Here is a 26,057-nt window from a genome sequence, read left to right as displayed (position 1 = left end):
TCCTGTCCATGGTGTCCCCCATCTTGTGCCCCCAAGTTCCCTGGGATAGGCTTCAGGCACCCCATTACCCTGTGTGATTAAACAAAAAGTAAAAAAAAAAAATTCCATAATAAAATATAAGCTAGCATATAACATTAAATTGATGTAAGCTATGTGGTAAGCTTAATTTTTAATCATAAATTAAGCTAAATAGTAAAATATAGCATTTACATCTGTGATGGAGTCTTGAGTTAGGGGCTTAGAAATGAGCCAAACATTAGCTGCGCTTACATAGACAAAAATAATCCACTCTTAACCTGATTAAGACCATACTTTGATTAAGAAACTACCATGTAAACAGCAATTTTTACTTACCTTAATCTAATTAAGGTCATACTCGAATTAAGCTCTAATTGAATTAAGACAGGTGGAATACTCCTGTTTTAGTCGCATTATGGACGTGTATTACAGACATGTAAACACCTTAATCACATTATGAACATCATGTGAGAGTTTTCACCACATTTTGCGACAGGACACGATCACACACGGCAGTTCTCAACATTTTACGGCGGACAAGAGAGTTCGGCTGCATCCCAAACCGCACACTTGCCTACTATAGGCCTGTAGTGAGGAAAAATACATGTATCTCGGCTACTATATAGACGATAAGTACGTGGTTTGAGATGCAGCCCACAGCTTCAAGCAGTTGTCTATTAGCACGTACAGCATGACAAATAATTAACTGCATTTAAAGCGTTCGCAAAATAAATAAATAAAAAAACACCCAAAACTGTGTACGGTACCATAACGAAGACGAACTGTATGTTGATACGTGAAATTCTGGAGGGACGTTGGACGGCGTGGCATGGTGACGTAATGACGCGGGCTGTTAATCTAATTATGTTCTAAAACATGTAAAATGGGAACATGACAGGAGTATTCTAAAAGTGACTCATGTAAACACCTTAATCACATTAATATCTTAAACAGAGTAAGGTCAATAATTAGATTACTGCTGTCCATGTAAACGTAGTCATTGACTGTATCATGTCTTGTGCTTACTTGACTTGCTACCTTAATCAATTAAAATATTACTTTAATGGGTAGATGAATAAAACCTTATTTTCTGCCTCTATATGTGTGTGTGTGTCTTTGTCTTTTGTGACAGCTATGTTTCATAACCTTCTTGCAGTGTTCTTGTGCACCTCACAGTGGTGTGATTTGGCAATTAGCTAACCTGCTAGTTAGGAAATTACATTTAAAGTAAGAAATTAGGGACTGAGTGAAACCGAACCAGTGCAAAAGGATGCACCGTATTTAAAACAGGTGTCATATTATACATATTGAGACTAGTGTACTAATTCAGTGAGTTGGTTATTCTACCTTCTTTGTCAAGCAATGGCAAAATATACAAAGTTAACCTGCATTTAAGTTAACCTACACACAACAGTGATGCTACAAGCATACATTCTGAGGGCTGATTTCTCAGGTGTCTGAAGCCTACAGGTCGAAACGATGAATGAACATAAAGCAGATTGTTTCTGAGCTGTACCATATGCTGTCTGTGGCTGGGATTCAATTTGTGACAGTCAGAAGGAACAACTGGACTGTAGGGATCTCTTTCTTTTATCCCATTAAATACTGATCAGTCTGGTGCCCAGATAATCACACAGCGAGTCAAATGCTTAGCACTCTATTCCAAGTACATAGGGAGGCTAGATCCCTGCCAGTTGTGTTGTGGTTTGAAATTATCTCAGATGATTCAAGCCCTGTAGGCCTCTGAGAAACCATATAGAGTGTTATACCTCTTAGATTATCATGCCATACTGGAAAAATAATTATATTGGAAATGGTTTGTAAACCACCTTTCAATTTGTATTCATAGGGAGCAAGCCAGTTCAATCAACAGCAGGGCCGGTCAATCCATTAGGTGTCATAGGCAGCCGCCTAAGGCGTCACCATATTTGGGGCGCCGCCACACCGAATCCGATTAACAGTACCGAGCCACATTTAACATTCCTCTATTACCTCAGAAAGGTTTGTTTGGTCAGATTGGTTTGGTGGCGCCCCATAGTGCCGATGTAAATAAGTGGCAGTGTGTGCAAGGTTGTATTAAGTGCAACAGGACACTCATCAGCTTGTTTTTTTTTTTATTTTATTTATTTATTTTTTTAAATAGATTTTTTAATCAAATTAAAAAGTACATCATCATTATCAGTCATCACCATTGGTGTGTCTGTGTGACTGTGAAGTGTGTGTGAGTGTCAGTGATGATGACGACATTATTAAAGATTTTGCAGCAAGGAAGACCAGGAAGGTAAAATTCTAAAAGCACACATTACTTGAAATGAATCGGGGGGTCACACCAAATGGGCTAGGCACTGGAACTTGTTTGCAAATGTTTTGAATGACAGCTCAGTGGTGGAACATATGGCAGTGCCATATGTCTGTCATGCTAAGACATGCTAGCTTGTGAACCCCACTATATGTATGTGTAGTGCACTTCCCTATAAGAGATTACAGATTAGTTTGTCAGTTTATTTTTGTCTAATGAGGATTTGCTTGTCAACATTTACATTTTTGTGTCAACAGTGTGTTTCACAAAATGCCCCTCCCAGCACGTGGTGCATATTCCAGCGTGACAAGTTCTGCTCTCATGTTTTGAGTTTATGCTCTTTTGTTTCTGCTGCCATGTGATTTTTCCTTTTGGTTTGTTGCCCTGACGTATTCAGCTGTTCTGTGTTTCTGTCTATTTCTACTGTCATGTACCTTTGTATCATATAAAAATCTCATTGATAGTTTCGGTGTGTTTCCAAGCTTTCATTTCCCATGTTCATTTTTCATTGTTTCTTGTTGTACTTCCTGCTTTTGACCCTTGTCTGTATAGTTTTCCTATTTACTGATTATATATTTCCAGTTAAATGTTGTCTACCTGTTCTCTGACGGTTCCTACAAATTTTGATAATGATTTTTGCACTGCACATAATAAATGCCACACTGAATTTACACACCTGTGTCCTGCCTTCAATCACTGCACATTAAAGGGAAGATATATATATATATATATATATATATATATATATATATATATATATATATATATATATATATATATATATATATATATATATATATATTTTTTTTTTTTTTTAACATATAAAAACATCCTTAGTTTTACTTTTGCTTCTGTGAAATTGATCTTAGAGAAAAGTTGCGGAATGGTCGACACATTATAGCAAAAGCAAATAGCATATTTTGATATTGATTCTACACTACTTGGCCAAAGGTATGTGGACACCTCACCAATCACACCCATGCTTGTTGGACATCCTATTCCAACTTTTATCACCTTTTGCTATTTTAATAATTTCAACTGTTTGGTGAAGGCTTTCCACATGATTCTGCAAAATGGCTGTGGGGATATGCATACATTTAGCCACAAGAGTATTAGTGAGGTCATGTCCTGATCACTTGGACAAGAAGGCCTGGCATTCCAGTTCATCCCAAAGGTGTTCAGTGGGGTTGAGGTCAGGGCTCTGTGCAGGCCACTCAGATTCTTCCACACCAACCTTGGCAAACCATGTATTTATGGAGCTCGCTTTGTGAACAGGGGCACTGTCATTCTGGGACAGGTTTGGGCCCCTTACTTTAAATGAAGGGAAATCTTAATGCTACTACATGCAAAAACATTCTAGACAATTGTGTGCTTCCAACATTTTGGCAACAGTTTGACAAAGACTCACATATGGATGTGATGGTCAGGTATCCACATACTTTTGGCCATATAAGGCTCATATAAGGTTAAGGCTCTGGGTTACTGATCGGAAGGTCGGAGGTTCAAGCCCCAGCACTGCCAAGTTGCCACTGTTGGGCCCTTGAGCAAGGCCCTTAACCCTCTCTGCTCCAGGGGCGCCGTATCATGGCTGACCCTGTGCTCTGACCCCAGCTTCCTGACAGGCTGGGGTATGTGAAGAAAACAATTTCATTGTGCTGTACTGTATATGTGACCAATAAAGACTCATTATCATTATTATATAGTGCATATGTTCAAATGTATGACTCCAAAAAGGGAAGCATGAGGAATCTGTCACTTTCAGCAGAAGAGGAGAAGACAGTTGAATGTCTACTGAAATTCCCAAATGTCACAACAAACCTCTTAATATACAGCAAGAAGAAGCTTTAAAAAATCTAATGTATCTCGCAGTCACTTATCCATTAAGTAACCATTGGTTCTAAATTATTTAAGCAGCTTAGAAGAGCAAACTCTCTTTTCCAAACTGTGATGCATCAGTAAATAGTTACAGCCCAATAACACTAGCTTTTTGTCTGTGAAATTTATTTCATTGTGTATGATGCCCCTGTGATGTACTGCAGTCCCATCTAGGGTGAATTCTTACCTTTGCTGTACCTACTTTGCTGCATTGTGCAATACCACAGTAAACAACATGGGCAGTATGTGAAGCAATGCACCATACAAGATATACTGTGTGTAAAACAAGAGAAATATACTCTCCATTGTTGTGACAATATTCATTTAATGGCTTGATATAAAATGTACATTGACACCATTGCCATTGTTTCTGCCATTTTCTGAAGATACACATTATCATAGTCTTCTTAACGCTTGAAGTTTTGGCTATTTACCTTGCCATGCAAGGGAAGTCTGATAGCAAGTGAGTAATGACCCAGTGATGGCCCACACTTACCACTTTATCTGGCCCATATATCGCTGCGCAATGGCGGCGCTAAATTCATCTGAATCTGTCTACTAGAACACAGCCATAAATCGGCCTTGAAGGAAAAAGTTAAGGCCGGGCCAAAATTGAAATGTCGCACAGGCATTTGTTGCACTGTTTTTTGACCACATTCCAAATGCTGTTAAAATCTTAAATGTGGCTGTTTATTGTTTGGCCACAACAGCCATTAGCCAATTGACAATAGTTTCCCCATATCTGGCCCTTATGTGCCTAACTACAACCATATTTGGCCCAGATTTCTCTGGTATCTGGGAAGTAGTCAATAAGGTACACCAGTGCTGGGGAGGTTTTTTTTTTTCAAACCTGATCCCTAGTAACATGGTACAAATGCACAAAAGATATGTATGTAAACACTGATGCCTGCATTGTGTCTAGTATAATCTCATCTTTATAGAGAAGATTTTGGCAACATTTTTGGAATAAGACATTAAGATATTAGAACCTGCAGCCAATGATCATTATATATTTCAGTCAACAAACCCAATGAAATGTCTATCCCTGTACCCATCCATTCTACTGTATAATTCTTTTTCACCTCTACAACAGTGCCTGTCTCAGAGAGTAGACCATATGGAGTAAACAGTCTTAACCTCGATTGACACACATGTACTTCATCTGTTCCCACAGGAAATCGATGCATGAAAAGATAGACTGCATGAATGTAACTCATTAGCAAGGTTCAAGGCATATATGTATATTTTTTTTGCTTAAAAATATTACACATACACACAGGGATACACACACAAATGGACAAAAAGCAGAACAATTCATGCTTCCATTATTTTAAGTCAAGTGTTTCAAGTCTGTAATAATGCCATGTCTCTTCCAGTAAAGAGAAAAGGTGCTGTTGCCATTAACCACTTCTTTCATTCAAACCAAAGACCACAAAACCTACAGTTGTCATTTCTCCCTAATTTCTGTTTTGAGCAGACTATATTTGCTTAGTTTGTTTACTTTTAGTTCATCTATATTGTATATACCCACTGATTTCCTTTGCAATCACAGCTGATGTGAAAGAAAGTGAAGGTGACAGTGACGCAGGCTTAAATAATTAGCCCCAATGGAGGCTAAACAGAGTGCAATAGACTGTGAGAAGCTACAGTCTGGGCTATATAAAAATCACCCCCAGCTTTTATTTCATATGTGTGTTTTTTTTTCTTTTGAATGTTGGTGCTGTTGTTTTGGGCTCCAACAAAGTGGGGGAAAAAAATCATTAAACTTATAACCTTATTTGTATTTTTTTAGAGGGAGGAGGAAGGCTGAGCCAGGGGTGTAGCCAGACCTTTTAATCGGGTAGCCAAGGTAGATCCAATGACTTTACTGTAAAAGCAATCTAGACTGGGGGAAAATATGTAATATGACTATGTACTGTATGGCTTGAGTAGGATTCCTATTGGACATAAAAGGCGCACAACTAAACAACATTTGTTTGTTGCCCAAGAAAGAAATTGCCATTCAAAATGATTAGCTACCATTAGCTACTAACAAACTGAAGAAGCTAAACTATGTTAGCTAAACTTGCTTGTTCTCGCATTACACGCATTACACATTACACTTGCTGACAGTCCTCATTGTTGGGCAATGATAAAAAAAAAAAAGTTTTCAAATTTCCCAAAGATGTTATTAATCAAACTGGCTTCGTACAGTAGATTTACTATGGTGGTCAGAGTGGTGGCCATACTTCATGCTAGGGTGGCTGGGCACCCCTTAGCTACACCCATGGGCTTAGTCCCTCTCGCCCATTTATACCTGCTGGCTCTGATCGTTACAGTATAACGCATCATAAGATTGTAGGATGTACAGTGTGTCCCAAAAGTCTCCATACATAGGGGACTATGTATGCCAGCACCACTTCGTCTGTGCCTTCTTCAGGGGATGTTTGAGGATGTCCACTTCTCAGTTGGTCCGCAACACCTCCTGCCTTTTTTAATTTATTAATAAGTTTGCCAACAGTTTCATCTGTGCTATGCTTGCCATGTTTCCTGTTTAAAGTCCAACACAACCTTCCAGACAGCTTCCAGGTCTAGCCATGAGAATGATGTCAATATTTTCTTCTTTTGTCAAAGGTATTCTTATGAAACAATTTGGAAGACATTTTGCTAAAAAGTTATAATTTCCCATATGTCTGGGGACTTTTGGGACACCCTGTAGTTTAAGTTAAATAAACAAAGCACAAACCTTGGTAATGTAATGCAAGAGATTAAGAAGTGTTGAGGTATAGTGTTAGAGCCTTATAGTAGATCATGTGTGTGTGATAAACTGAAAGAAAGAACAAATGAAAGCCTGATAACATCAGCTGTAATAAAGGAGTGGTAGAGGAGTAAAAGAAAATAGGCTCTTGTTTTCCCTTTACACACTCCAATAACATAGAACACTATATCAGCTTTCTACCTGCCTGTGGACCATGAAAAGGCATCAACACTGCCTCAGTGTGATTGCCAAGGATGAACCCATCTTGTTCTTTGATGCAGCAAGACTCTAGTGGTAATATTTTAGAAGAATGTTTTTGTTGTTGTTGATTTATGGTGCTATGTACTTTGTAAGAGTTGCTGTTCTAGATGCAGAACTAATTGGGTACTGCATGATAAGAGCTACTGGCCATGTCCTTGCTTATTCTTTCTAAATGTAGAGAAAGTTTGCTTGGACGAATCAGAGGCTGAAGTGTGCTTTGAATGTGTCCCTGTAGATTTACTATGGAATGCTTTTCACCTTCGTTTTAAAATTCTGTTGTCTCTGTTTTACTGCAGCCTTAAATTTTAAATTTTAAACCCCATCTCCTTCCACCTAGTTGTATGTTATGATCATATTATCAGATCCCTGAAGGGGAGAAATCCATTTATGATATTTTGAATTATCCTTTTAAATACACACAATTTATGGCAAATTAGGATATTATGCTGCTACGCGCTTCATGTAGGCACAAATAACATTTTATTGTAATACCCATTCATAAGTGTTGAGCTAATTAACTCAAATTATCTCATTCCCCTATATGCAATCTTGGTTTCTGCAACTCTCAGGTGTAGATATAATTTCATCAGAGCTTTCCATACAAAAGAGCCATTCAGAACCGTATGTTCTATCTCCATTTCTCTGGCAAATGAGTGAACACTCAGCTCATCATAAGGACCACTGCTGTCTTGGCTCTGTTTCAGCTTTTAATAATTTTTTTTTGTCTCAAATAGCTTTATCAGGGGAAGGTAATCGAGTGTATGCAGAGCTCCGTGGTCTCCTGATTGTTAGCAGCTTATGACTCCAACCTATTACACCGGTGTGGGAGAGCTGCTGGAAAATTGAAGCTGCTAAATAAATTTGTTCCTAAAGTGGGATTAGGCACACCATTCCTCCATTTTAATAAGGCCAAATCAATGGAGCATTGCACCCACCTAAAATCCATACTGGGTTTTGCCAGAGCCATTACTTCAAACCTAAAATCCACCAACGCATTAGCCTAGCACCAGTGAGCCACAATCAGCAGCAGGGAAAGGGCTTTAATACAAACAGACACCTCAGTAATGTTGCACAAACCCTCTGGGCTCTCCTGTGCTGGATTTAGCATGGATTATATCCACCTTGTTTAGCCCTCCACTCTTATTTCAAACTAGCACAGGTCTATGGATACACACCACAGGTATGCACAGCTAAGTCTTAACTGTTTGCCTTAAATACATTTGGCTGCTTAGATGGAGTTGCATTAAATGGAGTGTCATTAGAGATATTAACCAAGCAGAGAACTTTTAGATTGAGTTAATTAGCCTGCTCTTGCATGCTGGGTTAAGTGTCTCCTCTACTGATGTGCTTAGAATGTTTAGAGGAAATCAAATCCAATGATGTATTGGATTTTTGACTTTTTGGTTTCTCTTCCTCTCCCTTTTATGACAGATGGCAGTTTCAGGGAAGATTGTCGCAATTTGACATCCCTGTTGGTGCAGCCAATATCAGTCAAGCTAGCCAAAGAGCTGCTGTCTGCACAAAGTATTAGATACAGCCAACCCTGCGTTCCTATGGAAATGGCATCAAGCTCAGGTAAGCATACAGTATATCATATATCATGACCTATACATAATTTTAAATTTCACAAATAAAGATTCATAACACTTACACTTACATTATGATATATACTGTATGTGTAAGGGATAAATGACAGTGTTATGATGTGGCCACCACAAAGCTGCTGTCCTGAAGACTTTCCTGTGATGGAAAAACTCAAGTTAAAGCTTTATCTCTGATACAGAGCACTGACACTGGTGAATCCTTCCATAAATAAACATCTTACAGAAAGCTTCACCATACCAATGATTTTTCTTTGTTAAACAATGACACATTTTGAATCTGTTTATTATTATTATTATTATTATTATTATTATTATTATAACAAGTTGGCATCCCATCCAGGATGTCCTCTGCCTTGTGCCTTGAGTCCCCTGGGATAGGCTCCACGCTCCAGAAAATGGATGGATGGATTATTATAACAAGCGCATTAATATAAACCATAATTTACGTTATAGCCGTGATTGCTCTCATGCTGTTGTAAAAAATCTACTTGGGTAAACTTTTCTGCTGAGGCATTGCTTGCACAAAACTCAGTTCTCTAGTGCTGTTCCCTAGAGCATACATGAGTGTCCTTGCAGAATGCAGCTCACACAGTACATGAAACAGGCCCTTCAGATGTGCAGATAGTTCACAGTTAACAGAAAGTCCATGCACCTCCCTCAACCTGTCATACAATACTTAATACTCCAGTGGTAGACCTGATATTTCTGTAGGCAAAAGCATCATCTGTTTTGGCCAATTTTTCTGTGAATAAAATCAGTATGAGTCAGTCATGTTCACAACTGTGTCAAAAACATATCAAATTAACAAATAGTTGTGTGAGAGATATTGTTAAAATCCTTTTCAGAAAACCAACCTGTTTATTCACTCTTAGGGCCATACTTAGACTTTCAACTCAAATATGCATGCCACAAAATTGATCCATATTCATATTCATACTGAACATGTTTGTTTTTCCAAGCAACCCACTCAGATTATTGAAATTTGCCTGTGTGCAGTTCACACCTTCGGTGCTGCCAAGATTTTTATTTTGTCACTAGCACCTACACTATATTCTTTAAAAGAAGCACTTAACTTTAAACCCTTTGTATCAAGTGATAGAAATGGTGGACTGAGAAAGTTGATTTTTTTTCCCCTCAAATGCAATATGGTGTAGCCTAGAATCGAGATACACTTAAAAACAAAGAGGATACTATACAAATGAGAAGATGACAAATATACAGATAAATCTAATGGTATTAAAATATATTGAGAATATATTGAGGTTCATGGTCACAAACGATCCTAGCTAGTTTAAGTTGTGTCAGCAGCATTGTACAGGGGCTTGACTTTGTGGGCCATCTTGTCTGCCTTTCTGGAGTGTGGAGCGACGTCCTCCATGGAGCAAGGAGGCAGAACGACATCCTCAACGGAGCAGGATGGCAGAGCGACGTCCTCGGCAGAGCCGGATGGCAGAGCTCATGTCCTCAGCGGCGTGGGAAAGCGGAGCGATGTCCATAGAGTTGCCTGGCATAGTGAAGTCCAAGACAGAATAGGGAAGCAAAGCGAGAAACATCCTCAGCCGAGGAAGGAGGCTGATCTTGGTTGGCTGTGTCAGCTGACTCAGGTGAAAGCAGAGCTTGGTTGGCTGTGTCATCAGTCTCAGGCATGAGCATATCGTTGTTGGTTGTGATGGAACTTGGCTTGGGAGGCCGTCTCATCGTCCTCGGACAGGAACCTGGAGCAGGAAGGGGGAGCAACATATGCAAAGAAAAAGGAGCAATGTCCTCAGCCGAGCAGGAAGGCGGAGCAACGTCCTCAGCAGAGCAGGAAGGCGGATCAACGTCCGGAGGCGGAGCAATGTCTTCAGATGAACAGAGAGACTAAGCAGAGTCCTCAGACGAGCAGGGAGGCTGAACGACGTTCTTTGTCACCTAGGCAGGCTGGATGAGCTCCACAGTGGGTGAAGGAGACTGGGAGATGGTTCCAGCCTGGTTGGAATGCTCCTCCTTGACATACCCCATGATGGAGTACATCATGTCGAGCCACTCCCGGTTGGCTCTAATTGGAGAGAATTTCCCCTCCTTCTCCCACCTCGGCTTTTCCCTTTCATATAGGGCTTCTTCACCACTGAAAAATTCTGCTGCATCCATAGTAGGGCAAATTATTCTGTCACGTAAGTTGGTTTAGGACAGATGCAAGTGCAGATAAAAGCTTTAATGAAGAGGGCAAGGCAAAAGACAAAGATAGGCAGTGGTCAGGTGATCAGGCAAACAGGGCAGGTAAGGTAAAAATCTGCTAGAGCAGGTAAGGTAAAAATCAAATGCAAAGCAGAATCAAAACCAGAGTAGACAAAACAATGGAACAGCTTGGTAATATACAGAGACTATGGCAACTAAATGTATTACTTCATGAAGACCTTGTGAATGAGCAGTCTCTTAAGTAGTGTAGTGTAATTGTCAGTGTGATTGGGAACAGGTGTGTGATTAGTTCTTAAGAGAAGGTGCCATGTCTGTGTGTTCCATTGGGAGTTGCAGTCGTCGGCCATGATTGTAGTTCGTTGTGCATTCTGGGAAATGGAGTCGCTATGACGCCATGACATGACACCAATAAAATCTTGATTGTATTCAATAAGAGACTCCATGTCATATTATATGATGAAGATCCTCTAATGATAAACCTAAGATTAAAGAAAATTACTACGTTCTGCTTACATCATCAGTCATCATGATCTGGACTAGTACAGAAAACAGGGTTTTGTAAACAGAAATATTTTTCAATGTAAGCTTAAGGTAATAGAGTTTTATTTTTCTGTCCATAAGCATCTTTCATTTACATTGACTGTATTTCTATAGACGTCCCATGAGTTTAGAAGAATCCTATGTAGTCCTTTTATTGGTGGCTTTTAATTTTGAATTCATAGAATTCAATCAAAATTTATGATACTGCCTGAACTGTCATCATGGCACTAAATTGGCCACTGGTGAACAGGTCACATTATGCGTTCTAAGACCGCCAATCTCAACTCATGACCAAAGAATTCTTTCACAATGTGCAATTTTTGTCTGAGACAGCAAATTGGGCCAAAAATAGTACAGTGTAAAGCCGGCTTAAATTGACATATTTCTAAATTTGTTGGCAATTTAGCAGTCTGGAAACCACCAGCACTAATTGGCTTCCAGCCTGTAAAATACCACTTGACACCACAGTAGTGTACAGCATCCTAATAATAATAGAAACATCTCAGATTTTTGCACATTGAAGATCTGCATATTTGCACTGAGCAAACAGGATTTACACGTGTGTGGAGAGACCTTTTTACTGAGATTTTTGTGTTGATTTTGATGTATGCTTTGGATCATTGTCCTGCTGGAAGATCCAACCACGGCCCATTTGAAGCTTTCTGACAGAGGCAGTCAGGTTTTCATTTAATATCTGTTGATACTTGATGGAGTCCATGATGCCATGTATCCTAACAAAATGTCCAGGTCCTCTGGCAGCCCCAAAACAGCCCCAAAACATTAAAGAGCCACCAACATATTTAACCATGGGCATGAGGTACTTTTCCATATGGCTACCTCTCTGTGTGCCAAAACCACCTCTGGTGTTTACTGCCAAAAAGCACCACAGAACCTGATCCCATTTGAAGTTACAATAATCTTTGCAAACTGAAGATGCTTGAATTTGTTTTTGGATGAGAGTAGAGGCTTTTTTCTTGAAACACTTTCAAAAACTTGTGGTGATATAGGTGATTTCAGATTTTAGTTTTGGAGACTTTCTGACCCCAAGACACAACTAACTACTGCAGTTCTCCAGCTGTGATCCTTGGAGGTTTTTTGGCCATTCAAACCATCCTCTTCACAGTGCATTGAGACAATATAGACACACATCCAATTCTAGGTTGAGTCATAACATTTCCAGTTGACTGGAACTTCTTAATTATTGCCCTGATGGTGGAAATGGGCATTTTCAATGCTTGTGCTATTTTCTTATAGCCACTTCCCATTTTGTGAAGCTCAAAAACCTTTTGCCGGACATCACAGCTATATTCCTTGGTCTTACCTATTATGAATGACGAAGGGAATTTGGTCTATGTGTTACTTCATATTTATACCCCTGTGAAACAGGAAGTCATGGTTGAACAATTTCCTGTTCCTAGTCACCCTGGTGTACTTAAAAAAAAAATTAAAAAAAAATTAAATATCAATATACTTCAAATATATTTTACACATATGGATTCATAAGGGTGCCAATAATTGTTGCACACCTATATTTAACAAAGATTTTTTTTGGATAAACCTGTGTTTTGTTATTTTTGTGATTTTTTTTAAACAAAATATCAAAAGGTTAAACAATAAAGACAACAAATTTATTAATTTTATTAAAACAAATCCAAACACTGAACATGTTTTTAAGTTCTAAATACAAGTATTTCAGATCATATTGCTTTTCTCTTGACTTTATTTACATATGTGACCTTGAAGTAATCCAAAAATAATCAGATTACATTACTTTCATATTGTCATATTTGGATTATGTTACTGATTAAATTTTTTATGAAGTAATTTGTAACTGTAACAGAACACATTTTTAAAGTAATCCTCCCAAGCCTGCTTATGAATGTATTTTAACATGATATGAATGGGTTCATAGTTCATTATAAATATGACCTTCAGTAGAAAGTGTTACCAAGAATGCATTTGTTTATTTTGATGTCAGCAAAAAATTTTGTTTGACATAAAGGTGTGTTGTTACATTTTCCAGGCTGACTTACATTAGATGATTGCCATGGCATATAGTTCAATTTTAATTCTGTTATGTCAGGGTCACATAATATGAATGATGTGTCTTAGCCTGACCAGTGAGCCCACCCAGTGAGAACTCATTGAAAAGACTTGAAAAGACAACTTTGCCAGATCCAACAAAGTTGAGATTTAGTTGAAAAGTGAAAAGGTTAAAAGCCATAGTTTTCAGGTCATTGATAAGACGTCTACAAAAGGATGCCCCTCTGAGTCTATATGTGGTTCTAAAGTGAAAGTTAAAAAGACACCTTCAGGCCATTTCAACAACTTGAATTCAACCTAATTTCAACCATGAATTCATGGTTATATATTATATGCATTCTATTATTATATCCATAAGTACTCTCAAAATAAGGAAATTTCCAAAAAAGTGCCAGTAAAACATTTATTGACACATGTCGGATACATCCACCAGGGGCATTTTATTAAATGTACAATAAAAACACTTAAAAATTTTCTCTGAGCACCTCTTGAGTAGTAAACACCAGATAAAGTCAACAGACTTATACGCCATTCCTTCACAGATACACTGAAGGAACTTCAGTCTGTTGAAACAAAAAGAGGGAATTTCATACTGAATTTCATACTAAATAGTTTGTAACTTTGGAATTAATAAAATGAATTCAAAATAAATTACCCAATGTGACTCTGTCGCTCTCGGTTTTGATCTAACGTATGTATTTCCGCCTGATTTTTTTCTCACTACCCCCTTCCTTCTCCTCCTCCAAGCCCACCTGCACCTATTTTCAGTGACTATTTAGGGGCTAAATAAAGGCCATGATGGGCCGACCAGATTTAGCCCAAAAAACATCACCACAAGACGTCTGGTCCATGGTGGGAGGGGTTAGACTGGAAAAATGAACACAAAATCAGCTATGCTCTCTGGGTGTGAGGGATAGCATACTCTCTCCCACCTGTCAGTCACAGTGACTGTGTGCTAGTCATGGTCTTCTGTGAGCCCATGTAAGCAGAAGGGAGCAGATAGCACCCTCTGTGAGTGTTATGCTGCCCTTTGACGCAGCATAAGCAGCAGTTTGAAAAGTTGCAGTTGGCTGGCTTCACATGTCTCAGAGGAAGCATGTGTTAACCTTCCCTGGTTAGGTGCCATCATTTGATAGAGATGAACTGGCCTGTGGGTGAGAATTGGCAGGTGACTAAATTGGGAAGAAAAATGATGAAAAATCCACAGAATGAAAGAAAGAAAATGAATGATCACTTTCTGGCTTGCTCTGCTCCTGTGAACATAAGGGTCATGGTTGGTACAAAAAGATCATTGAAGGTAAACTGCAGGTTAAATTTGAAAATGGGTTTTCTGACCTTTTATTACAGCCGTGAAGCTGTGGGTATGAGATGTTATGCAATGTCATGTCATGGCAGTTCACTGCACTCACCAGCTTGATCTGTCTCTCTCTATGGTTATTATTTCCTGACTATTCAATTCCGTCCACATAAAGCACTGAAAAAATGCCCACAAATCCTGTGTACAAAATTGGAAACTGTGTGTCCCTGAAGCTTACTAATACACATGGGGGAAAAAGCTCTCTCACTTACTTTCACTCTAATACACACATACTGTATACACATACACACACATAAAGCTGCAGCTCATGGAGGCCCTCTTCTGGCTGTGTGTGTATGCTGGGAGGCATTTGCAGCAGGTTTTAATGGGGGTTATTAAGCTCTAATTCCTGCTATTGAGTTAAAATCCTCGCTTATCTTTGCATCGTTGCCCTGGAGATCCAGCCTGTGCCGCTGTGCCACCGTCTCAGCTTGATAGACAGTAAAGGATTTTCAGCACCAGCGACAAAATGAAAGGACATGGGCTTTAAGGCAAATCCCCCTGCCAAAGTTTGAATGAAGAAGTTAAAGGCTGCTGCTATTGGGGTTATTATGAGTCAGTGCTTACTGGTTTGAATGAGAGCGTGTTTAATTGGAACTCATCCAGGCCTATTTGTGTGTAGGTGTATGTTTGTGTGTGTGGCCACTGCAGAGGGACAGAATGTGATGAAAGTTTTGACATCAGAGATGAATTTTGCTGACATATACACAACATCACCTTCACCAGTCAAATGTCCAGCAATCTATGCGAACAAACTCCCTGGACCAAAGGAGGAACTAGTGTCTCAAACATCCCAGATGTCCACGTTACCTTAGAGCTCTGCAGCTCCTCAACCATGACTCCAGCCCCAATCCACTACCGTTAGCAGGATCAAATGCTTAGAATCTAGTAATCTGTGCTGTATTGATTGGGCTGAGCACTGACCACTCCTGAGGTTTCAAATCGTTTGTTTCCATCTGTCAGTGTCCTCGCTTTTAATTCCTTTTCAATTAAGCCCACTATATTGCTCCACCATGCTCTCATCATATTACTCCTTCCTTTCCATGGAGACTTCTTGAAGACCTGCTCTCCAGAGACAAACCATGTGATGTTTAAAAGCTAAGCGATGTATTGTTCATGACATTCTGTGCATCTGGTGTAGCGCAATATGCAGCTGAATGTGAATGACTGCACCATTTTGGGGGGTTTGTGTCGCTGTGCATCTCCCAGCCAGGATTCATCTCACACTTATTCAGTGTAGAGAAAAGCAATCGAAGGGAGAAAGGCCCAAACGAATTGGAATTTTCTGCAAATGTCTGCTCCCTGCCACATTGCCTCAACTCCCCCGAGGGTCCCCGATGAATGCCATAAGTATAATAAATTGCCTGTGCAATTACAGTGTTCAAGCAGAGAAGCTGCAAGGAATAGCTTTATCGAAACCCCTTTAATTATTATGGGATCGATTAACGTGGACATGTAGCTTGGGTAGCAGTGGGTGTCACGATTACTGTTTCTCTCCATTCACAATAATAAATCAGGTGACTATTTGACCTCTCATTATGAACTAATCGTTTTCATTATCTTTCCAAAGCCAGTAGATGTGGTACACCTAGCGCAAGTGTCATATCACAGCAAACCAGTGACTACACTCCCCATCCTGCACTGTGGCCCACTAACATGGCCGCCATGGACCGCAATTCCCAGAACACTCACTTTCATTCTAATCACGCACACCTGCATCCAATCTCACACACAATCACACCACACATAAAAGGGACTGTTTGAACACTAAGTCTTTGCGAAGTATTACTGTGTTTTCAGTATACCAAGCCGTTGTTCATCATGTTTTGTGTCCTAGTTTTGGTCTTGTTCTAGCCCTCGTTTTCAATTTTTGTTTTGCCTCGTTTATGCCCATTTGTCGATTGCCTGACCTACTGCCTGTTTATGACCACTTCTATGTTTCACGATTTGGAATTGTCTGTTTATGACCACATCTATGTTTCATGATTTGGAATTGTCTGGCTGTCTCTCATATAATAAAGTTCTTATCTGCATTTGCATCCGTCCTCAACTCCATTACGTGACAGCAAGTAACTTACATGTATATTTTTTCTACTAGATTGGTAGAATAGAGTTTTTAGCACTCAAACGAATTCTGACCAATCATGCAGTTATTTCTGTTTGTACTCATCTGTAATGTTTTTTTTTTAAAGGCTTTTAGTTGGTTCTGTTTCCAAAAATATATTTACCTTCAGTGGCCCTGACTAGAATAAAGCATTTTTTACAGAAAGTTCATGAATATAGTGCAGTGCACTGTATCTCACTGTGTCCAATACTCCATTAAGGCTGTGCAATTAATCAAATATCGATCTAGATTACGATTTTGACTGCCCACGATTACATGAACAAGACTGACTGCGATATTGACATTTAAAGTTCGTCCTCCGCTCATAGAAAACTCCGCTGCATATCAAGTCAAGCGCTTCCTAAACTTACAGCCAATCACCATTGAGTGGCGCAGGGATGACGTCATTTTGCAACTCAAAAACCCAGAAACGAGTTAGCATTTTAGCCCTTCAGCACATTTTAGCCCTCCAGCGCTTTGCGCAAGGGGAAATCATGACACTAACATGTTGCTAAATGGGACTACAGACATCGTCAGGGACATTAAACGTCATCACGCCAAACAAGAAATGTCTTTGCAGATAAACTGGTTTAGGTATGCTGTGCACAATTCCCCCCAAAAAACGTGGATGAAGATTCATCCACAGTGTAAATCTGTATTATGGAAAATGTTTTAAAATTAAGTTTGGAAAAGTGTCAGAAGCTTGGTGACGTTGAAGATGAGCGACGGTGGTGTAGTTCGTTTATAGCATACGGTTAGCTGTTTATTTCTGGCGATTGTATTTAGGTTTCAAACTTTATAAAAGTTGTGTTCATTTGTGAAAATGTTGATGGACAATACTTGTTAGTGTTTTTTTTGTTTTTTTTTGTTGATCACAGAACTTATTTTTTGCAATAATCCAAAAGCTTATGGGAAAATCCTATTGTGTTTTTGTCGAAGGAAACCAGTGTGATGCTAGCTTCTGGGTTCCAGTACAAAATGAAGTCATCCTTGCACCACTTTATTTGGTGAATCTCTCCTCCTGTATTTGGTCGCATATTTTCATTTGGTTGATGGCATTTTTATTTTTACTTATCCTATATTTTGGGTACAATTTTATTTATATTTTGCTTCTACGAGATGACTCACTTTAAGGATCAGTCTAAATTAATGCAAAGATTTGTACATTGGTAGGAATGTAGCACAACATGGAGATGAAAGCAGCGGTCTGTTTATTTAAATGTGAAAGTGCAATAAAAATATGTTGTCCCTAAAATCAATGAATAATCAGCCTATAACGCATGTCTTTGGACTGGGGGAGGAAACCGGACCACCCAGAGGAAACCCCCAAAGCACAGGGAGAACATGCAAATTTCACACACACAGGGCAGAGGCAAGATTTGAACCCTCAATACTGGATGTGTGAGGCAAGCTTGCTAACCACTAAACCACCATGTACAGTCACACACACGAGAGAACTTTTTTGTTGGGTCCTATGGGATCCCAGTTTTGATTCTGCACATCAATTTGCATGTTTAAATTAATATAGACTCTAGTTTGATTAACATTTGATAAAACTAATATAGCTTTAACTTAAAAAAGACAGTTCCTAAATTAGAGCTGACGGTTATAATGGTCAAAAATATTCACAATCACATTTGTAACCCAAATGCTTATCGTCTCTTATTCAAGGCCTAGCCCATTTATGGTTTAGCTTTGCTTTTAGGATGTGGAAACCTGTTGTACATACCTCTGCAGAGCTACATATGTCTTCAGCTCTTTACCTAAAGTCATTTCATGTCTTGTTGGGAGTAATAAATCAGGTTTGGTGCCTGTGTGGAGACCACTGCTGTCCTAGCTTAAATTAAATTACGGCAAGTGTGTAGAGAAGCACTCGTCAGTAAACCAGTCTCACACATCTCCGTCGCTGTCATCGGCTGTGTAAGTACACGGATCCTCTCTGCCGACTTCATCTTTATTTCCCTCTGATATTCTCTCTGATAGTATGTGACTAATAAAAAAAATGGCAGCATCTGAGTGATGCACCCCAAGGCCAGCACATCTGCCTCTGATCCGGGGGTCCTGTTGAAACGGAATTTTCAATCCTGTCTGCACCCCAAACCTGCAGCGATCCCATATCCTATCTGCCAATGTTCTGTTTGAACACAGGCACACACACTCAGAACGTATTTATCTGTCAGGATATAAGCTATATTAAAATTCGCCCCTGTGCTGTTTTGTGTGTAATTGCCAACAGAGAAGAGCAGCAGTAGAAGGAATTTTATTTGCTTTTGCATCAGCTTTAAGAGATGCTGTGCAAGAGGTGTTCTGGATACTCTGTGCCATAAACGTAAAAATGAAAGTGGGTGAGCTTTAGTCAATCTGGAGCTGGCAATCCCTGGCATGAGTTCTTGTGGAAATTAAATTACCTCCACCAGGTATATAAACCCTTCTGTGGCATTGCTTCTGTGCCTCAACTCAAACAGTGCTGGAAGTTAATAATAAGTTACTGTATACCACCGTAACTACACATACACACACACACACACACACACAGCTGGTTATGGATAAATTAAACTTATTTTCCAGTGTATGTTTTCTCTAGCTCTGAGTGCCAAGAAAGTATCATATCACATTTGAAAATCCCTCTCATTTATTAATTAATTTCTCTCTCTCTCTCTCTCTCTCTCTCTCTCTCTCTCTCTCTCTCTCTCTCTCTCTGTTTTTAGGACAAAGGATTATAAATCTAAGCATTGGATCCCAAACGTCATACAGAAGAGTCTATAATGTCATTGGCTACCTGAGAGGAAAGATTAATCCAGGTTTGAAATTGTATATATGTTTGCTAAACACAATATTTTATTAATAACTTATGAAGCACATAAACAAATAAATAAAAAGAATAAGAATAATCTTCTTGAAACCCAATGAAAAGGTTCAAAGCTTTTGTTTTAAAAAAAGAAATACAAGGTTCAAGAGTTTGTTGTAATATTTATAGTAAAGCAGGCTGTTACACTGTACAATGAAATTCTTACTCTGCATACTCTGGAATACTGATATTGATACTTACTGTAGGAATGACAAAGCCTTCCTGAATTTGAATTGAACTGACTGGTATTGTCTTCTGATTATAATGGACTTTTCTCCCTATTCTCCTATCCTTATATGTACATAACCTTCAGGTTTTTAAAGGTTGCAATACCACTGACTTTCTGTTTTTCTAAGGATACATACTTCACTTTTTTTTCTCTTGCACTTTCTTTCTTTCTTTGCTCTTTTTAGTTTATGCTTTGCTCTAATTGTGTTTCTATTTTTCAGTTCTTTCTTGCTTGACATTGTTTTCCTCTCTTTATTTTTTCTAGTCCTCTTTCTTTCTTTCTTTATTTCATCGTGTTTATCTCTTCCATTTTTCCCATCCTATAAGTCTTTATCACACTTCCGCGTTTGCAAAGCGAAGCTGCAAATAATAGTGAAAAAAACTTCTGGTCTAGACTGTATCAAAGGCGGTGAGCACAGCGAGGAATAGTTGTTGTGTCCCTAAATGCTCTAATATTTCCACTAAACAACCCTATCTCAGTTTTCATTCTAGTTCAGTTTTCATTTCTAACTGAAGAAGAAAAGGTGGATTCATGTTATTCGGCAGGATGAAGGCAAAGCGTTTGCAGTTTTAAAAGGGAGTTCACAGAGTCTGACTACTCGTCAACAGGAGGCTTCTCATGGGCTTTATTTATTTTTTCTTGTTGGCTTGAAATGAAATCTAAATAAACAAAACCGCATTCTGTACATCGCCATCTACAATTTAGGATTACAATACAAACGTAACATTAGCTTAAACTGACTGCAACGGCAGTCTAACAAGCTTTTTTTTTCATTGTAAACTTTTTAAATAAACTGCAACCACAGCAACAATGAACACAAATAGATTTGTCTCCTTGGACTGGAGCTGGCTACAAGCCATCCTGAACAGGTCACCTGTTAAGTTGCCTTTTTATTTTGATATGACACTGTGTTGTGATAGAATGCTGTTTTGTACTGTACAATAGTATCTGAGGTGGTAGATAGTGAGGCGAAGGTCAGGGCGCACTGTTACCAGTCCATGAAGAAAAATGAAGAGCCACACTCTCTGCAGGTTACCTGTTCAGAATAGTGATGTACATAATGTGGTTTTGTTTATTTAGATTTCATTTAAAGCCAACGAGAACCCTCATGTTGATGAGTAGTCAGATTCTGTGAAATGCTGGGCGAACACCTACATATGTACGTACGAATAATATAAATCCACCTTTTCTTCGTTTCTTCATCAGTTAGAAAAGAATGAAAACTGAGATATGGTTGTTTAGTGGAACCTATACCATTTAGGGACGCAAAAACAATTCCTCGCTGTGCTCGCCGCCTTTGATACAGACTAGAGCGGAAGTTTGTTTTCGCTATTATTTGCAGCTTCCACTTTGCAAATGCAGAAGTGTGATAAAGGCCTATCCTATTTTATTTGCCCACTTTTCTTTCTTTCTTTCTTTCTTTCTCTAGTCTTTTTATGTACTTTCTTCCATACTTTTGTCTTTTATTTCCCCACTTTCTTTCTTTATTCTCAAGGCTACCTGAGTTAACACACAATAGAGCTTTTATTTATTTATTTATTTTATTGAAGCAAAAAAAAAAAAAAACTTATCCAACACCCATCACTCATGTGCAAAACTAATTGCCCCCTTAAACTTAAAATCAAGTTGTGCCACCTTTAGCAGCAATAACTGCAACAAAATGCTTCTGATAAATAGAAATCAGTCTTTCACTTACTTCTAGGACTAGGATTTATTCCTATGCTTTGGATCATTGTCTTGCATAATCCAGTTGCGCCTGAGTTTCAATTTACAGACTGAAGACCAGACATTCTCCTTTAGAATTTTCTGGTAGAGAGAAGGATTCCTGTTCCCCTCAATTATTGCAAGTTGCCCAGGCCATGAAGCAGCAAAGCATCCCACACAATTTTCTATGAGATATATAGAAAAGCAGAAGAAATACTTTTTCACAGCACTGTATAGCGTTCATAACTGATTCATGAATGTTCACAAATGTTCAGATACACTAGGCTCGGTCAGTGTAAAGCATGTATGTATTGCAACATGATAGATTCAGCTAGAAATTTCATGCAGAGAATAGAAGCGATAATGAGCGTGAAATACAGGACATGGAATATACAAAGCATCAGGTGCTGAGCCAGCCCTTTTTCCACACCATGATACACTATTCTCTTAAAACAATGTCTGCCACTGGGGTCTAAATGCAGGTCAGTCAGCTGCTGAAAATAGCCATTTAATTACTGACCGGTGTTTGCCCTCTCTGTGCAGTGTTAAAAGTCCGTATGGAATTACTTCTGAGATTTACTGTGCCTTTTTTATTACATCATAACCTGCTATGAAATATGATCCAAGAGTTCCTCTCCTTGTATGGTGACTTTCCAACCAGCATTTGCTTTTAATTTAGATTGTTGTTCTCCTTCTTATTTATTGATTCCCTGAATTCCAGGAACTTCCCTAGAGGCTCCTGTACAACATCTTATTATATTCGTGTTCAAATATTTGTGCTTTGTTCAAATGCCTGTCAGTTTTTATAAATTTTTTAAAGTCTCTTGGTTGTCACTCATAGGCAGTTTGATGTTCATTATCGCCACCTTCAGGACCGCATATAAGCTATAGTTACAATCAAATTACGAAAAAGTTGGGACAGTATGGATGAAAAGTCATTTGAAAATTCAGTTCACCCTGTACTATATTGAAAAACATTATTAACACATTACTTGATGTTTTACTTTGTGAATTTAATTTATTTTTGAAAATATACGGTCATTTCAAATCTGATGACTGCAACACACTCCAAAACAGTTGGGACAGTCGACTGTTTACCACTGTGTAACATCACCTTTTCTTTTCATAACCCTTATTAAGTGTTTGCGCACTGAAGACACCAGTTGGTTAAGTTTAGCAAGCGGAATTTTCCCCATTCATCCATTATGCCTTTCTTCAGCTGTGCAACTGTACGGAGCCTTCGTTGCCTTATTTTGCTCTTGATCATGCACCACACGTTCTCAAACAGAGACAGGTCAGGACTGCAGGCAGGCCATGCTAGCACCCGCACTCTCTGCTTAGGCAACCATGTAATCCGAGCAGAATGTCGTTTGGCTTTGTCCTACTCTGGATGGCAGCATATGTTGCTCCAAAATGTGTACATATCTTTCTGCATTAATGGTGCCCCCCCACATATACATAAAAAAAAAATACAAGTCAAAGTACATTTACAAATCACTCCTCTTTTTTTATTAGCATTTTCCATACTGTCCATGTGTCCATGGACCATAAAGTACCCATGCTGTGGGCACTGACACACCCCCATACCATGACAGACACTGGCTTTTGGGCCTGACGCTGATAACAGCTTGGAGGGACCTTTTCCTCTTTGGCCCGGAGAACACTACAGCTGTTTTTTTCCAAAAATTATATGCAATGTTGACTTGTTGGACGACAAATCACGATTCCACTGTGCTACTGTCCATCTCAGATGAGGCAGAGCTCAGAGAAGTTGGCGGCGCTTCTGGACAGTGTTAATGTATGGCTTCTGCTTTGCATAGTAAAGACTTAACTTGCATCTGTGGATGCAGAGTTGAATGGTGTTGACTAACAAAGGTTTACTAAAGTATTCCTGAGCTATATCCCAGGATATCAAAGTATTCCCAGGATATCCATTAGACTCATGACGGCTTTTAAGACAGTGACGTCTGAGGCATCGGAGATCACGCACATTCAGAAGTGGTTTTCGCCCTTGCCCTTTATGCACTGAGATTTGACCAGATTCCTTGAATCGTTTAATTATACTCTGAACTGTAGAAGGGGAAATGCCCAAAATCCTACCGATTTGTCTTTGGGTAATGTTGTTCTCAAAGTATTGGATTATTCGCTGACACATCTGTTGACAGGTTTGTGAGCCTCGACCCATCCTTGCTCTTGAAGGACTAGGCCTTTTTGGAGGCTCCTTGTATACTATGATTAGACGATTGCCTCACCTGTTTCACATCACCTTCTTATTTCAACTCGTCACATCACTATTAGTCCTAAATTGCCCCGTCCCAATTTTTTTTGGAACGTGTTGCATGCATCGATTTAAAAATAAACTTTTAGCTTAAACAAGTATGCAGCTGATCAGGTAAAACATCAAATACCTTGTCTTTATAAAAAAAAAAAAAGTTTAAATGCAAGTCAAAGTACATTTACAAATCATTCCTCTTTGTTTTTATTAGCATTTTCCATACTGTCCCAACTTTTTTGGAATTGGGGTTGTACTTTGGTTCAGCTCTTACATGTGTGTTTGCAGATAGATACATCCTCGTTGGCACTCGTCACAGTAGCTGGTACGAGGGTGCCCTGGCAGACTGGAGTGGTGGTGCTGCAGTCGTCTCTCAAATCATTGCCTCCTTAACAGCTCAGACCCGTGCACATTGGCAGCCAGACCGTTCTATTGTCTTCTGCTCATTGGGAGGCTCTGCCCTCGGCAACATCGGCTCCTTTGAGTGGGGGGAGGTAACACTTTTAATATATCTCTCTGAACTCCTTGAGGGCCCTCACCCCAATAATTGCCATGTTTACATGCACCCAGTTTTTGCTATACATATGTGTGATTACATGATCTCCTGAAGCTGCTCGTTTAGTAAATCCATGAGTTGGGAGCACTCATGGGAACCAAGATTAGGTTTAACTGGAGGTCAAGTGTATTTACATGCATATTTATGTCATGTGTTAGTCGTCTTCATAGCCGAAGGAGGAAACAAAGTGAATCATATAGGCTACCCTGGAGACTGCTAGCCACAGAACATTCTGTATGCAAGAGGAAAAACACCATGCTTGAACATAACCAGTTAACCATGCAAAACTGAATAAAAAGGATGGAAGACAGTAGATGGTTTTTAGAGTTAATGTGAATAGACTTTTTGTATCATTGATCAATACTGAATAATCTACACTAACCAAATGAACAGTTAATAGGTTTCTAAACAGATACAAATAGGCGGTTTTTATTTTCATGATGGTGAGCAGACAGATATGATGCTTGCAGGTGTGAGATGCAGGTGGACAAAAAAAGACAAAGCAACAAAGAAAAGCCACATTCATTACCAGTCACAGTGGTTTAAATTTAAATTAAATTACTAGTTTGTTTAGTTTTAGGGTTCATATTTACTGAATGCTTCCAGTTTAGGCCATGCTCACTTTGTATTTCAGTACAGGTACAGACATTTTGAGCTGAGATAATGGCATTGTGTTTTCCAGTTTTTCGCTCTGAGAGAATCCTTAAAAGTTAAAACTTTAAAACTAAATCTGAAACTGTAGAACTGGCAACCAACCAAAGAACTCTGAAATTTTTGTTTGTTTTGTTTTTAAGAGTGAAAAGAATAAATTTTTAATTGTATGTGTCTTACAAGGTTACATCCTTGTTCATTAATATTAGTCCAAAAAGCTATTACTGATTGAAAGCAGTAATAAAATAGACTATTTGTGGCATTATTTTTAATTATGCAAATGGTGTGAATAAGACATTCAGGTACATCAAAATATAATTATGATGATTTCTCAGAGAGTTGGATTGTTGTTGTTGTTTTTTAATGAAGTATTCATGAATAATATATGTATCTCATGAGTTATGGAATCCATGAAACCCCTTGATTGTGCACAAGCATGAAGCCACAACTCAAACCAGCACGAGTCTGCTGATGATATACTGGATAGCTATTATCCATCTATAGACTGTCTATGAAGTCTAGTGGTGCATTATAAAAAAATGTGGGCTTAATTAGGCTATATTACTGATTTCTGAACAGTTATCTGTACAGAACATGTACTGTATGTGTAGAGCTTTTTGCTACTAATTCCATAGCATTAATTAAGAGTGAAAGATTTACATAATCGAATTTAAGTCAAGTCAATATACCTTAATTTGTGTAGCTATTATAACGATATACATTTTCCACAAGACAGCTTTATGTGCCAGTGGTAACAGAGGCAAGGAAAACTCACTGAGAT

At 38.8% G+C, this 26,057-nt stretch overlaps 1 protein-coding gene across 5 annotated transcripts in view; it reads left to right on the top strand.

The window, feature by feature from the left end:
* LOC108271148 (inactive N-acetylated-alpha-linked acidic dipeptidase-like protein 2) overlaps positions 1 to 26,057 on the top strand; it is a 302,511-nt gene that overhangs the window by 163,525 nt on the left and 112,929 nt on the right. For all 5 annotated transcript variants that reach the window (XM_017478480.3, XM_017478482.3, XM_053683146.1 and 2 more), the window contains 3 exons: positions 8,622 to 8,765; positions 19,725 to 19,817; positions 24,358 to 24,563. In XM_017478480.3, coding sequence (XP_017333969.1) covers positions 8,622 to 8,765; positions 19,725 to 19,817; positions 24,358 to 24,563 — 443 coding nt within the window. The remainder of the gene's footprint in view (positions 1 to 8,621; positions 8,766 to 19,724; positions 19,818 to 24,357; positions 24,564 to 26,057) is intronic.

The sequence above is a fragment of the Ictalurus punctatus genome, chromosome 10 (genome assembly GCF_001660625.3).
Source record: "Ictalurus punctatus breed USDA103 chromosome 10, Coco_2.0, whole genome shotgun sequence".
Taxonomy (NCBI): domain Eukaryota; kingdom Metazoa; phylum Chordata; class Actinopteri; order Siluriformes; family Ictaluridae; genus Ictalurus; species Ictalurus punctatus.
Note: the sequence above shows the minus strand (reverse complement) of the source record. Positions and strands in the feature narration are given on the sequence as shown.